Genomic DNA, 16,362 nt, shown 5'->3' with positions numbered 1-16,362 from the left:
CCCCACCGCAGGGCAAGATTTCCCATCCCATTAGTGTAGGTCATAGTGGTAGGAAGACTTGCCTAAAGTTGCAGTGCTCTAGTTCAGCTTGGAATTTCTGATTGTAGACACATTGCTTGTTCTGAGATCCCAAAGCTGCTCAGCCCTCGCTTTGACTTTGTATGATGCCTGGTGACTGGGTGAGGTTGTTCATTTTCAATTAAGCAAATACTTCTGTGGGGCTTCAGAAAGCAGAGAGAAGGAGCCAGGATGGGCAAAAGGCCCGGCTACAATGAACACTCCCATCTCTCCCCCGCAAGGTCAGAACAGCCACGTAGGGCATGCTCTGGGATGCCAGTCCTGTATGAGACAGCCCATATTCTTGCTTAATGAATTATGTTTATAGCAGATTTCCTGAGTAGAGATTTGAAGTAGTCAGACCTTAATTAAACTACATCTGATTTAAAGATAACCAAAATGTGTGATACTTCACCTCCCTTTAATGCAACTGAAACCATAGCCAAGAGCAAAGAGCATGAAAAGTAGCAAGGGGTTGGCTCACTGGATAATTTATGTCATTTTTATACATAACTTCTGACTTACTCTCAGGTAGAAATGGAGAACTGCTTGGTCCCACACATTTGAAGCGAATGGTTCCCAGGAGAATAATGTAAATGGACACACAATGAAATTGGACCTAAATTATTAACAGGGGATATTTCTGAATAAGCTGGAGATAACCAGCTCCATTCTCACCTCTGTGTTTTTTCCCTCCTTGTAGGATGGCCCCGAAGCTGGACAGACTGTGAAGGTGAGTGCTCATTATATGCATACAAATGAATCAGGGGCGATTATGAGAACTAACAGAAACTCACACTGAGTCATGGCAGCACATTGCTGTTTCATTGTGTTATCTTCGAGGTCAGAGAGAGACCCTCCGTGTTAGGGACATAAATCCTGACGTTAAAAACTCTGCCAAGCAATATGTTTCCCATTAGTTTACAAGACGTTCACCTTTTGTAATAAAATCATTATTGGGCACCTGCTAAAACAGAAACTAAATCAAGGAGTCTTAAAACAGAAACTGCAGTCATGGGACTTCATGTGTGGCCATGCCCAGGAAAGAGCATATGTACTGGTGGGTGTGGATTTGTGGGTCCCATAGGAGCCTGGGCATCTTTGACACCCCTTCGGGCTTCCACACTGTCGGCTTTGCCTCTGCCTTCTCCAGTGAAGGGCTCAGGGATGTGGGAGCCCCAGGTTGTCCCTTCACTCCTCGCCCCTGCTTCTCTCTGTCCTCTCTGCCCACACAAGTATTTTTCCCTGCTTTGTACTCAATACCAAATTCTAACCTCATGGAGTCAGTGGAGCTCAAAGATGGGTTTTTAAATGTGTAGGAAGAGGAAAGGAGGATTTATTAGGATAGCCCCTGCTTCCCCAGGAAAGTAAAAGACTAAACACCTGCTGATGCCAAAGCTAGGTTTCAGCCCCTTCATATAAGTGCAAATTCCTATGCAGTTAGGTCCCCTGCCTAAGTCTTAGAAAACGCTCCCCCCTCCCCTGACTCTGGTGCTAGAAATCAGAAGCTAATCAGGCTGGGGTGCTAGTGTTATGCTTTGCAAAGTGAGGTCCCGGGGCTCTGACCCTGGCTGTCAGTGTGTCAGGGAATGCTTGGATCAAACAATGCCAAATAAACATAGTTCTCTTTCGATCTTAGTTTGTATGTGCCTTTAATGTTTAACTTAGCTACTGTGGAACTTTTAAAATAGAATGTCCAGGAAGTACTTTTGAGCAGGGAATGTCCTATAGGGACTGTCACCGAACTCCTTTTGATAGGAAAGAGCTGGCACCCTGTCTGTCCAGACCTGTGGTGTGATAGGGCAGAGGGGACGCACAGCTTTCCTCCACCTCGCTGCCCACTCCATGCCTGGCTTGTATATATGCAGATGCAAACAAGAAGGGTATAATCGGAGCAGCTGCTTTTTGAAACTGCTTCTTAAAATGCAAAGCACACATGTCTAAACCCGGTTACTAGTTTTTTGTAAAGAACGCAATATTCAAATGTAAATCCCAGCAACACCAGATTAGTTGGATGCATTATGCAATATCTATTTGATGAAATTTCTTCAGCCCTTGAAAGTGACACTATAGAGGCACAGCTGGTAGCATGGGAGAAAGTACAAACCAAATCAGTGGAATGCACAGATTGGTAATATGCACATACTAAACATATCCAATATGTATACGAACATATAGGCTGTACAGGATCTCAAAATCTCATTTCAGAATTCTGAAGGGGACATTAAAATTAGTTCCTGTACAAACAGGCTCTGGATAGAGACAGAAAGCAGATGAGTGGTTCCCAGGGGCTGGAGAGCGAGGGGCGGGAGTGACTGCCCGTGGGTAGGGGTTTTGTGGAGTGATGAAGATGTGGTGGAATTAGGTATTGGTGGTGGCTGTGCAATTTTGAGAATATTCTAAAAAATACTAAATTGTATACTTACACATGGTGAATTTTATGGTATTTGGATTATATCTCCATTAATAATAATAATACACATATTTAAAAAAACAAAAATAAACAAGCGACTACAATAGTGACTATTTCTGACGTCCCAAATGTCTGGCCAAGTTTTTTAAATAGTTTTGTTAACTTAAACGGTGAGGATAGAGTAATTCTCGGCATGTAGTGTCCATATATAAAATGTGGAATATGGTTATCATCACCACCATTATTATTTAGCTTAATTTTTTTTACAGTTCTACTTTTTAAAAAATCAGTAGATTATATTGTCTTGGACATTTTTCAATTGTTTCTAACAGATCACAGAATGTTCCTTATCTGAGTTACTGCACATACTAAACCATCTCTAATTCTTTGTGGAATATGAAATGGTTAAAAGAAAAAAAACAAACATATGCATACATATAAAAACCTCAGTGGGTGACTGAGTTTGAAAATTGTCCTTTCAGACCAAATCTGAATCTGTAAAGTTGGCGAATCTATGTTTTTCCAAGTGTCATTTTTATACTACCTGCATGAAAATTGATTTTGGTGTTAGTTTTTAAAAGAAAGTTGATGCCCAGCCCTTATTCTAAACCTCCTGGGGATCTTCACTGTTAATAAGCACACCCATGATTCTCTTCAGGGTGTAGATACACAGTAGGTGGTGATGGCCACATCAGCTTGACCAGCGGACGTCAGCCTTATAGGCAGCCCCTCCTGGTAGCAAAGCAGCATCTGCCATAGTCAGCCATCCCATTTGGAAAACTACACAAGTCTGAGCCCTTCATGTTTTGCAATCCGCACGGTTGCGCGTTGCCGGGCAGCATTTGCCAGCCTGCGCTGGAAAGCACAGTGACCATCCTCTCTCTCTCTCTCGCCTCTGTGTTGGCTGCTGGTATCCGCATGATGCCAGGGCTCCAGGCCCTTTCTGCCTCATGCTGGGTGCTAATAGCAATACGCCCAGTAATGACCTCTTCCCCAAAGCTAGTGCTGTTACTGTCAACACCATGTGCCACAAAGATCGCCTGGTGAACACAGAGGCACTTTAGTGTTTTTTTGTTTCAGGGGCTTTAAATGTTGCTTTGCAAAGAAACAAGGGTGTAGCGGGAGAGGGAAATATTGAAGTAAAAAAGCGACCACTTGTTTCTTGATTGATTATTAACTCTGCTTTTGAGGTTAAAACTAGCGGAGCTCTGCTCTCCACCAGGCTACTGTTGCCGAGATTTGGGTGTCCCTAGGAGTCGAAAAAACAACCTCTTTCTTCTGGTCTCAGCCATATATCACCGTGTCACCTTACGCAGGCATAGCTGTGATGGCTGCGTTTATCAGCTGTCCCTGACACCCCTCCCACTGGAAGCAGCCCTCCCCCCCCAAAAAAAAAGGCAAGAACTCCTTACTCTGTTGCCTTATTTGATTTCCTTCAAGGCATTCTCCACCGACTTTTATCTGTGTGTGTGTTTTTGTCCCTGCACCCTTGTTGTCCCTGCAGTCCCTCCAGACTGGGAGCTTCCTGAGTACCTGCATTTTGTCCTCGGTTGTTCACTTTGATCTCCTGGGTGGTGCGGGGAGGAGATGGAGATGATAATGGGACTTCCCTTGATAGAACAAATCACTGCTCCTGTTTCTACCTTCAGTTGACATGAAGTAGCAGATGATATGTACTTGTCTTCCTGTTTGCAGTCAGGGGGCTGGATATCCTGGAATTTCCATCAAGAATATCCCGAGTTCCAAGGTGTCACTGACAAAGAACAAAATTTCCACCATTCGAGTATCAAAACCATACTCCAGCGTGGGATTCCAGCTAGCCAGCTCCTTAAGGCAATGTTAGCTCTCTCCTAGTAAAAGGGATGCTGCTGAGTAAGTTTAGTGTCAGCTATCTTTTGGAACAGTTGAGTGGGAGGGAGTTTGAGGTATATTGGAGAGAGAGATTTGTGGCAGGAAGATAATCTACAATCTCATAAGAGCTATTTATAGATTATGCTTGCTTACACTCTTCTGTGTTTATGGTGCTTGAATCCTCCACTTAGATATTTAATTTTAAGGTATTAATGCAGTGGGAAGTGTTTCTTAATAACTGTTGAGATATTAGCAATTACTTTTCAGATTGCTTAGGGAAGAACAAGAAAAGGATTCTTTAAGGAAGTGTGATTAAAACAAACAAACAAAAGGAAGAAACGAAACTCTTTCGTTCACTGAGGAGTTTCTGTGGTTCTAGAACAGATTTTCTACATGGAGATTTGGTAATCATTTTTTTTTCTTTTTTGTTAATACTTATCTGAAGAAACAGTTTCCATTGCTTTTCAGAGAGAGTAGAAGGGGGAGGGAGAGAAAGAGAGACACATTGATGTAATAGACACACATTGACTAGTTGCCTCCTGCGCGCACCCCAACCAGGGCTGGGGAGCAAACCCGCAACTCAGCCCTTGACTGGGAATCAAACCAGTGACCCTATGGTGCTCAGGCCAACACTCTAACCATTGAGCAACACTGGGCAGGGTGATAATCGTTTTAATTCCTGAACACAAAGAACATTTTAGTTCTTCATAAAGTCCAACAGTTAATGTAGTTTGGTGTCAGTCAGAGGTTCCATAGCAATATTAGTTTTACTAAATTACTAGCTGTGTGCCTTTAGGCCAGCTGCTTAACCTCTCTGAACATGCATTCCCACATTTCTCAAAGGGGGGAAACCCTACTTACTGTATTGAGTGATGGTGAGAAGAAACCTACATGAACAGATACAGCCTACCATATACTGTCCCTGGGGCTTTATGCATGTTTTTTAATTGTCATCTTACCCTTAGTTTCTTAATTAAAATCATACCCTTAGTTTCTTAGGCGAAAGCTAGGCTTCAGGAGACTGTACCTGGCATTGGGATTGTTTGTGGCCTTGATGAGTTGATTTACTTTTTATACACTGAATTCTCTCACTACGACTTATTGCCTTTTAGCTTAAATTCTTGAGAAATCTTTCTCTTGAACATATGAATTGTGCTACTTGAATATCTAGTTTGAACTTGCTATAAAGTAACCCCTTGAACATTCAGAAATCTGTCTTATTAATTGGGAGGAAAATCTCTATCCTGATATTTTTAGCCTCTGGTAATGAGCAAGACATGGTTCTGAGCCAGTAGTACTTCGCAATGACATGAAGTTGGTTTTCACAGAACAGAAACCTGCCTGCCCACTGTGCAGAGCTGAGTCAGTAGGTGGGGTGTGGGAGCCAGGACTCTGCATTATAAGAGACACCCTCAGTGACTCCCATGCATACGTCCCTCCAAGTGCAAAGCCACTCACCAGAGAAGTGACAAGATGAGGAGGAATCTCCACACAGCAGCTTGATTTCAACCCAAACTGATTCTCTATGCACAGAAAGGAGAAATCGACAGTTTAAGAATGAAAATCATTTCACTTGACTGTTATTTATTAATTTCATCTAGAGAAATTTCAAGAGAGCAATAATTTGTCGGAAAACTTTTTTCCTTTGATGAAAGCCGCGGTGAAAGTGTCTTGCCTAAGTTGACACCTAATGCATGGATTTACTGCGGGAAGAATTAGTATCTTCAGGATGGAGTAGCTTTTATGTTGTGGAATTGCCTTACAATTTACATCTCTGCTCACAGAATGAATCCAATTTGCCTGAGTTCGGTAAATCAAAAACAATGTCTGTGCTTAGGGGTTTGGGTGTACATGTGGGAGGGGGACACCTCCAAGCCCACCTCCCCCTCTGGCAGGTACATGTCTCCTACCCTCCCTCCCCTCCTAGTGACTTGGAGTCAAAACCCCTGGCCCAGGCTCTCCAGCCAGTAGCAGGGACCATGGCCCTCTTGTCTCCTGTGGGAAACTTTCTCTCTCCTACTAAACCCTCAAGTCCTCTTCTAAGTGGCTATTAACTCATTGCATTTTTCCATTTCCAGTTGGTTAATTTTTATTCACATGATGCCATTTGGGTCAAAGCACGGAAAGAAAGATTAACCAAGCCCCTTGGTATTCTCCTGTCCCTATTTATTACATTTCTTGCTCTTTCAAGCTCACAGGCAGCTTAGGTGGGTGACATGGGAGGATGTTGAAGATGGAGTATGTCATCAGGATTAAAATATTTTGATGAAGAGGGAGGACCCTGGCGGCAGACAAACTTGTTTCAATCCCAGAGACATGGTCTACCAGTTGTCTGACCCAGCAAGCGTCAACCATCCTTAGTTCTAGCATCCATTTGCAGATTTATAAAGCCAGGGATCTTGATAGTATCCAACTTCCTAGCATTGTTGTGAAGACCAAATTGATTAATGCATGCAAATACCTTTAAAATAGTACTTGGGGTGGGGGTGGGAGGGAAGGGGATCTTAATATATGGTGACAGAAGATTTGACTTTGGATGGTGGGCACACAGTGCAATATACAGATCTTATAACATAGAAACACACACCTGAAACCTACATATTTATGTTGACCAATGTCACCCCAATAAATTTAATTTTAAAAGAGGAATAAAATAGTACTTGGCATGTAAGAACATCTCAATAAACGTTGGTTATTAGTTTTATAATTTTCACTTAATCCTCACAACCCTCAAAAGTGGGCCTTAATAGTTTACCCTTGGGGAAACCAAGCTTTATAGAGGTAAAGTGACTTAGGAAAAAACACTCATAGTTGGCAGGAGAGGTGGGATTCAAACCCAGACCTTTCCAAAGCCCAGCTCCCAGGATATCAAGTGGCCAGCTGTTCCTACACACCTTGCACGAAGCCAGCACGGTCAAAGGTCTGCAGGAGAGGTTTTGTAAATATCTGTCACTCTAAAGACAAATTCATCTGTACTGCTTTGCTCTGCTTGGAATAGTAACAATACCCAGAGGGCTGTCCTTGCTTAATTTATTGCTAAGGTGAAGGTTAACTAACTTAAATGTTGTTTTATTGCTGCATGTCATTTTTTAGCAGAATTCTGTTTTAGATGTTTAGTTTTCTATTAGTGCTACCAAACAAATTCCTTTAGCAATTAGAGGCTCTAACATAGCAAAGTGGATAATTATGAGGTTTGTAACACAAAAAAGATGTAGCAAATACTGCAGACACATTCTTAATGACAAGTAGACCCTCTCTTACATGTGTGCTCAGAGTTTGGGGTTTTATTTAATCACTTTCAAATCCAAGATCCTGTGGAAGTCAAAGTGCTTTATAGACCCTAAAAATGCTACATAGCTGTCAGGTGTTATTAATCAGAATCACCTCCTTACCTGTGTCGATGTGGTGAGGGCAGTTACTCACTAGTGCCATTTGCTATGGGACACTCGGTGCTCAGGAACCATTGAAGGAAGTCCTCTCTCTCTCACTATTTTGCTCTGTATGTTTTGGCCTGGGAAAGAATTTATAAAATTTTCTAATTCCATAACTAGCCCATTGTAGGTTCAAAGTTTTAAACCTGTGACATCTAAATAATCGGCTTGTCTAAAATGTCAGTTCTGTAAAAGGGGTTAAAAAGGAAAGAAAAGGTAAAATTAACTCAGATCAATTAATCATGCCACAAGGATTCTGTAGTTTTGATTAAATACAAGAGCTCGATTGGGGCTCAGTAGATGAGCCATCTGGTCTAGACCACACCACGCACCTTAAGTACAGGATGGGGAGTGTGCAGCCATGAAGTAATGTGTGCTTTGGTCAAAATTGGCCCCTTCAGTCCAGGCAGATCCAGATGATGCTGTGGACTTTGCTTTGGGAGTTGTTAACAGGAGAAATAATAAAACATAAAATCAGGTTACTTAAAGGCTACGCACATAAGTTTAAAAAATGCAAATCTGTATGGCACTTAGAGAAATGGACACGTTTAGGGTCAGGATGCCCCAAGGGAGGTCGCGAGGAGAAGGAGCCACCACTGGGTGTAATGGTACCAGGGACCTTCAACACCACAGATGCTGTTCTATTCTTAGGTTGGTTAATGTGCATCGTGTATCATTACATTATTTATATGTTTAATATCTTGATATTGTAAATGTATTTTAAAATATGTAGCTATCTCTATAATTGCTATTCCACAGGGACCTCATTGGATGAATTTTTCATTAAGAAATGACTATTAACATTCATTCTGTTCACTTTATATCTTCAGGGTGGAACTAGTTCTCATATCTCCTATTTCCAAATGGCTGATGATGGGGCCCTGAAATTGATTTTTGAAAGGCCCACCATTGCTTCTAATGGTTTCCCAGATTCATGAACCGCTGTTTATATAAATACATTTCAGTTCTTGGCTCTGGATGACCCAGATTTGATTTTCACTCCCATATTCATTTTGAATTATTTAGTCCCTTTCAGGGACTCTTTTTTTGCCCCTTTTGCCAAAGCCATTGATAAAGTAATTCTCAAGCCCCAAAAGGGCAGCTAGAAGTGTAAGGATTTGATGACTGAGCCTGGGTCAGATGGAAACCGGCTTAATGAAGAATAGATATGGCAACGCGCAGAGCCACAGACATGAAAGAATTAGAATAATGACCTTCCTGATGACAGACATTTGCATGAGAAATGTTGGGTTGGTGAGGATCTGCAGTGGCCCTCAGGCCAGCACAGTGAGAACTCTCCCGCCATCCACGTGAATTATGGGAGTGCTGGGAAAGGGTAATTTTGAAATTCTAACTTCACGTGTCATGAGCTATAGTCTCATGGCAGGTCCGCTCCCTGGAGAAGCCTCCCATCCACCAGGATCAGGGAAATAAAGACACCAAGGCAGGAATCCAATAGATTCATCCCAAACCTCAGCGGGAAAGGACAAAACAGTGGTTCCAGATCCTTCTAAACTCAGTCAACATACAGATAATAATGTTGCATTCTGGTAATGCAAACCATTGCTCTCCCTGATAGTTTATTCTTCTAAATAAGATTTCCTTATTCCTGATCTTACATGAAAAATGAGCATGAAGTTGCTTAGGATGCTGACCTTGCCTAAGTGATTTAGAAGAATAAACAACATTGAGTGAACAAAGCAAACTCACCAAATAGACTTTTACTTCTTGGTGAAATCCATTTAGCCTAATGTTCACATTCAAACCGCCCACCCTGGGTCTGTATATCACTACCTGTTCCCTAAAATATATTTCTTAACCTGCTGTGTAGGCACCCTGAGAAGCAGCCCAACAGGGCCTCCTCTTGGTGTTTCAGTTCATCTGTTGGTTATAAATGCTATAAATTCCCAGATGTAATCAGGGTCTAGCAGTTATAATTTTGATGAAACTGTTCAGCCATGGAAAGAGTAAATGCGATTCCAAGCTCAGCTCTGTCATCAGATGGCCAGAGATGGAACTCACTCTTGAGGAAGATACTCAGAGCCCCGGATAACTCAGAATCCCAGAGGGGCAAGTGACCTTGGAAGTCATGTAACATCATCACCTATGGTACAAATGATCTCCCTCTGTAACCTTCAAATTGGTCCTTGATCTGCTGCTGTACCTGGAGACCAGTTCTGAGCAGCTCTGATCTGTGGTTGATGACAGTTTCCTCACTGCCGAACCCTGCTCCTGCCTCCCAGGAAATGAGCATCCTTCCTGCTCCTGTTTTACTCCCTGGCATTCAGTCTTGAATTTGTTATTCCAATGCCTGCTACGTGCCAGGTGTTTTCACAGGTACTGTCAGACCAAGAAGAATGAGACCCAGTCCCTGTCTTTAAGGAAAGTCTTTAAAATAAATGGTGTCATGGGGAAGACTGGGGAGGTTTTGAAGTTGTGTAGCTCATATTAATTCCTCTGCTAGTGTTTATTGCCTGCAATGTGTTAGGTGCTGCTGGGCACTGGGGTACAGAGGAAAGGAGGCAGACAATTTCAGCTTATTGTTTACCTTCCTTTTGCACCCAAATGAACAAATAACGTGATTGCAGATCTTGAGGGGTATTAGGAAGGCTGTGAAAGGGATTTCCCAGGGGGCAGTGGTTGAATAGAGGGGTCGTAGCTGCTTTAGAGAGGGTGGTCCACCCCCTGGACAGGTGACCTGTAACTGAGACCTGAGGAGTGACAGGATTGAGCCAGGTGAAGAGTGGGAGAGAAGCAGCTTGTATTTTGGGCAGAGGAGGCAGCAGTGCCGGTGAGCTGGCACATTCTAGAATCTAGGACAGTGATGGCAAACCTTTTGAGCTCGGCATGTCAGCATTTTGAAAAACCCTAACTCAATTCTGGTGCCGTGTCACAAATAGAAATTTTTTGATATTTGCAACCATAGTAAAACAAAGACTTATATTTTTGATATTTTATATATTTAAATGCCATTTAACAAAGGAAAATCAACCAAAAAAATGAGTTCGCGTGTCAGAGGTGATGGTGTCATAGGTTTGCCATCACTGATCTAGGAGATTATGGAAGGCCCGGTGGCTGGAGAGAGAGGTGATGGGCAGTAAGTTTGAAGAGGTGGATAGGAGAGAAGTTATATAGGGTTTTGTACATGCTGCGAGAAGTTTTTATTCTACTTTAAATGTATTCGGTGTTTGGAGTATATTCTAAAGCAGTGTTTCTCAACCTTCTGGCCCTTTAAATACGGTTCCTCATGTTGTGACCCAACCATAAAATTATTTTCATTGCTACTTCATAACTGTAATGTTGCTACTGTTATGAATCGTAATGTAAATATCTGATATGCAGGATGGTCTTAGGCGACCCCTGTGAAAGGGTCTTTCGACTGCCAAAGGGATCACGACCCACAGGTTGAGAACCGCTGTTCTAAAGGCAAAGGATATTTCATTTGCACCAAATATGATGGGTCACCCTCATTGACTTGTGTTTTTAAGTTTCTTAGCCCACTTTCTAGAACTTGAATATTTGTCTCATATCTGTACGGGCGCCGTGGCTCTCTCCCCAGTGTACCTTGTGCGCTGCTCCATTATTCAGCAGCCGAGAAGGTAGGACGTGGTTGAATCCATCTCTAGTCTCAGGTGTGAACCCTGTCTGGTCTAATGCAGGGATCCGCAAGCTTTTTTTGTGGAAGGCTAGATAGTAAACACGTTAGGCTTTGCGGGCCAGGTGGTCTCTGTCACAATTATACAGCTGCCTTTGTAGCAGGAACGCAGCCCCGGAAAATATGTAAATGAACTTGCATCAGTGGGTGTGACTGTGTTCCAATAAAACTTTATTTATAGAAATAGGCAGGGGGCTGGATTTGGCCCAGGGGCTATAGCTTATCTATCCGTGTCCTCAGCCAATGTTCTCTGCCAGAGCAATGACTTCATTCATTCCAACCTAAGCCACGTAGAGGGTCGGACTTCCTGGGCTTTAGGGGTGGTTGTCCCCAGCCTTTTGGAGGACTTGTCTCCATTGCTGGCGGGAAGGGGTGCTTTCTCAATCACTGCCGCCCGATTCCTAGGGCCACCTCCCTCAGAATGGCACAGAGGCTGCGGCCGGCATGGCAGAGATTAGAAAGAAGTGGGATCCTTGGTGACATGATGGGGCGGCTGAATTCACCGGCCCCAAAGCTTGCACTGCCCCTTGGACTGTTTGGGTAGGCGATCCAATAACATCTCCTGCTGTTGAAGCCAGTCAGAGTTGAATTTTCTGCTACTTCCAGGGGAAAACATCCCCACATAGATCATCTACTCTGAAATCATCACTTATTGTTACTTCTTTATATGCTTAAGTGGCGGTTTGAGTCAACAGTTCCTAAAATGCTTCCGTATATCTGCAGTGCTCATCACAGGGCAGTAGGTACCCGTGAGCGAAAGCCTGTGAGTCAATGGCCCTCGAAGAGCTTAACTTCCAACAGGCTGTCTTCGGTGCATGACCACAAGGTAATTCCATTAACTTTAACGATGGTGGTGCTGCACAAAATGGGCCTATCCTTCCCCTTCTTTTGAGCATTAAATCTTATCTTGCAGCTAATTCTTCAGGGTAAGGTGTGCGTGCGCACTGATGCCATTCACTTCTTGGCCTTTATTAATAATATGCAAGGCTCTCTCTCTCTCTATCTCAGGGAGGGAGTGCTGAATACATTAAAAAGGAACCCACAGCCCCAATTGTTGACTGTGAGGAAACCCCAGAGTCAGGGACATCAGTGGATTAGTATTGACTGTTGCAAGATCCACTACAATGATAAACATTGCTCAAAACAATTACCGTGGCCACTTCAGCAAATTATTAAATCTATAACTTGCTTTGGAGCCTGGCCTCAGAGATTTAAATAAAGTGGCAGAGAGAGGAAAGTTGCATTTTAGGAATGTGACAACCAGAGCCAGGATTGAAAATTTTACGGTTTAATTTTCTTTGCGATCTAATTGAGAATAACTATTGGATTTCTAAGAAGTGAACTTTGATTTGGTTTAGGTGTCAGAAATAAACTGGAAATATGGGTCAGTTTGTACTTTTCTGAGAGTTTTTCGGGATGGGGAGAAGGTATTCATTGCAAGGAATGGCTTTCTTGGGTGGTCCTCTGTCTTGCCTTTTGTGTTTTTTCCTGTGTTCAAGTAATTGAGTTATACCTGATGCTAGCCAGCTCTTCCCAGATACTTGCTTTTTACTTTCTTCATCAAATGTGTCAATTTTCCCCCCTTTAGGGATAAATCAATTCAAAATGAAATGACCCAGAGCATTCATTTTTCACCATCTAGTAAATGAGTCTCTCTAAAGCAGTGGTTCTCAACCTGTGGGTCGCGACCCCTTTGGGGGTCGAACGATCTTTTCACAGGGGTCGCCTAAGACCATCCTGCATATCAGATATTTACATTATGATTCATAACAGTAGCAACATTACAGTTATGAAGTAGCAACGAAAATAATTTTATGGTTGGGTCACAACATGAGGAACTGTATTTAAAGGGCCAGAAGGTTGAGAACCACTGCAAGAATATGAGATCCTCCCTTATCAACCCAGGCTTCATGAAATCCTTCTCTTACATGGAAGTAGTGGGGAACTGTTATCTTTTCATCCCTGGTGGGCCACTGGGCAGTGTTTGCTGTGGAAAATGTACTTTGGCATGTTTATAGATTCCTGGGCATATTCTCTGAAGATCTAGCCTGGAGTAGGACTGCCTGGTTTAAATTTCGGACCCACAGCAGGTTGGAAGAGGCTGCTCGCGGCATCATCTCATCCACTAGCCATTAGAGTAGCTGATGGGAAGCCTGCCCTCGGCTGCCCTCAGACGACAGCACCCCGCTGGCTGGGTTTTCAGGAATGGATTGGCTCCTCTTTCGGCTCACTTCAGGAAAATAGAAAAGCAATTTGCACAAAGATAAAGGAGATTTCACAGCGATCTGTGCAGAACTGGCTAACGGGTTTCTCCAGACAGTCAGCGAAAGCTTGAAAACCCAGCTGAGAAATGATAAATTACTGTAACTGTCCTAATTATCCTTTGACACTCTGTTGAAACCTGACTAAATTTTGCTGAAACCTACATATAGGAAAGAAATTTAATATTCAATAAATTATCATAATATAAATGCTAAGAGACAGAGACAGAGAGACAGGGATAGAGAGAGATGACCACAGCAGAAGGGCTCACATTCATCAATCAACAGTTCCCTGAGCAAGAGGTGAAGGTAGGGTGGGGGGGGAATGTGTTCAATAAATTATCATTTTAATTGCAAACCTAATTGATTATACTCAGTATGCTCATCAGGTTCAAGAAGACTGCGTCAACTGCCAAGGTCATTACATTAATAGACATGGTAGGCATGTAATTTGTGATCATTTGATTTGTGAACATCACATTCTTCTCTGTAAACAGCATAAGCAACATGCTAGCTTTAAAAGGTCACACAATGACTACATTTGTGTGTTTCTTTGTAGTTTAGTCCAATCATCTTGCATTAACCCATCTTTTATGCTTTATAGTCTTAGCTCATCCAGTGTATAAATCCATGGAAAACTTGTCCAGTGATGGCTAGCTTACTTTTTACCAGCTCTCTTATCCCATTTGTGGATAACTCCAGTTAGAAAAGTTTGATTTTTCCCCCCTGCTCTTCCTCTTCCTCCGCACCCCTGTGAACCTGCAATCACAAGACTGGAATCTCTGATCTCTCTCTCTCTCTCTCTCTCTCTCTCTCGGTCTTGTCTGGATTAATTCTGTACTTCCCTCCTTCTGATAAACTTTGTAGGAGTTGGAAGAAGTGTGCTGTTCTTCCCTAAGGCATCACCGGTGCCTTTAACTGACCACACAATGTGTGATTTCTTCTCCTTTACCAAACTCGTTCCCCACATCTGGTGTTCTCGGTCTGGTGACCCTTCTGTCCTAAAACATGCTGCCTAGAGTCACATGGAGGCATCCAGAGGGCATAGGAGCAAGTGCTTCCCTGCAGATTCCGGAGCCCAGTAGGCTTTCAATAAATGTCCATTGGGTCTGAATGTTCTTGCTGCAATGAAGCTGTAGAAAGTGAGAGGGTTAAGATCTTGTGGACAGGCACTGCTGTAAGGTGAAGTGTGTTCCCTCCTTGGTGGCATTTTGAAGACCACCAAATCTAGGCAGGGAGACTGGATCTTGTGAGGTCACTGTCCTCAAGACCAATTGGTCATCTGGAGAGCTGCTCTTTGATCTCACCATGGTCAAATGCTAACAATGGCGTGAATTCTGAGCTAGTATTCCTAACTAAGGGGTGTCATATGGGGGTGCTTTACACACCTGGGGTGTGTGCAGAGACTGACCTTTCTCATGTCTAGGACCCATCAAGCTTTCATGCCTTCTAGCAGGAGTACAAAAGGCAACTGGGACCCTTTGGATGCTGGGGTGGTAATTACAGCATAAGTTAGTGAAAAGCAGAGGGATCATAGAGTGTTTCAAGTCTGAAAGCTTTTTCTGTAGAAAAATTCAGGTACACGTAGATTTGCACCTAATTCAGGGTTCCCCTGATGCCTGCCCATGGGCTGCCCAGCTGCGCTTTTCTGAGTGGCTTTCCACCTGGGCACTCGGGCAATTATTGTTAGTAGCCTAAATCGATGGGATAAGGCTTGAGGCAGGTCACCAAGAGCCATGTCCTCTCCATCGGAGAGATTTTACTTCTTGAGATCTCTCCCTCACTCAGAAGAATGGTTTGTTCTGAGGATGCAGTCGGGCTCCATCACTGTGAGAGGCGTGGCTTTAGGCTAGTGGTTTAACTCTGTCCTTGCTTCTTTGCCCGTGAAACTGGAGTAAGAACATGGCCTCCTGCATGGGATTTTGTGAGTATTACATGAGGCCATGGATGAGAGACTCTTTACTCAGCGCTTGGCACACTGTTTTATTCACCAGTTATTTCTTGAGACCCTACTGCCTGCCAGCTTCTGTTCCAGCATCGGTGGTGACAGCCCCCGGAACAAGGCAGGTTGGTTCCTGCCCTCAAAGAGCATTGTCCCACTTACCTGTCACCATCCCCCAGCTCCGCCATCACCCCTGCGTTCAGAGACTCTGAGGAAAGCATGCGGAGGAGTGAACGTGGACTGCAGGCAGGTGACTTTCTTTTTTAAAAAAATATATTTTTTTATTGATTTCAGAGAGGAAGGGAGATGGAGAGACAAAAAACGTCAATGATGAGAGAGAATCATTGATCGGTTGCCTCCTGCACACCCGCTTCTGGGGATCGAGCCAGCAACCTGGGCATGTACCCTTGATTGGAATCAAACCTGGGACTCTTCAGTCCGCAGGCCAAAGCTCTATCCACTGAGCAAAACCATCCAGGGCCAGGCAGGTGACTTTCAGTCCCCACAGCGAGTGAGTCACCCTGTTAATGGGCCCAGAATTCTCATTGACTGTAAGCATGTCATTTCCAAGCAATCTAAGCAAGGGAGTTATGGAACAGAATGTGCAAAGCTTGCTCTTCATGCTGAAAACACTGAAGTCTGCCGAGGGTTGGGGGGAGAGACCTGGGGCCGGGAGTGTATACTCCCTCCAGGCAGGTTATCTGTGAAGCAGGGCCTCTAAGATGGGCCTGTGCTCCAGGAAAGAGCGATTG

At 43.5% G+C, this 16,362-nt stretch overlaps 1 protein-coding gene across 2 annotated transcripts in view; it reads left to right on the top strand.

The window, feature by feature from the left end:
* Window positions 1-16,362, top strand: part of FHIT (fragile histidine triad) — a 733,138-nt gene that overhangs the window by 485,078 nt on the left and 231,698 nt on the right. For both annotated transcript variants that reach the window (XM_005868429.2, XM_014541387.1), the window contains exon 3: window positions 761-790. In XM_005868429.2, the coding sequence (XP_005868491.1) occupies window positions 761-790 (30 nt within the window). The remainder of the gene's footprint in view (window positions 1-760; window positions 791-16,362) is intronic.

Source organism: Myotis brandtii, unplaced genomic scaffold, assembly GCF_000412655.1.
Source record: "Myotis brandtii unplaced genomic scaffold, ASM41265v1 scaffold268, whole genome shotgun sequence".
Classification (NCBI taxonomy): Eukaryota; Metazoa; Chordata; class Mammalia; order Chiroptera; family Vespertilionidae; genus Myotis; species Myotis brandtii.
This window is presented reverse-complemented; position numbering and strand designations above follow the sequence as displayed.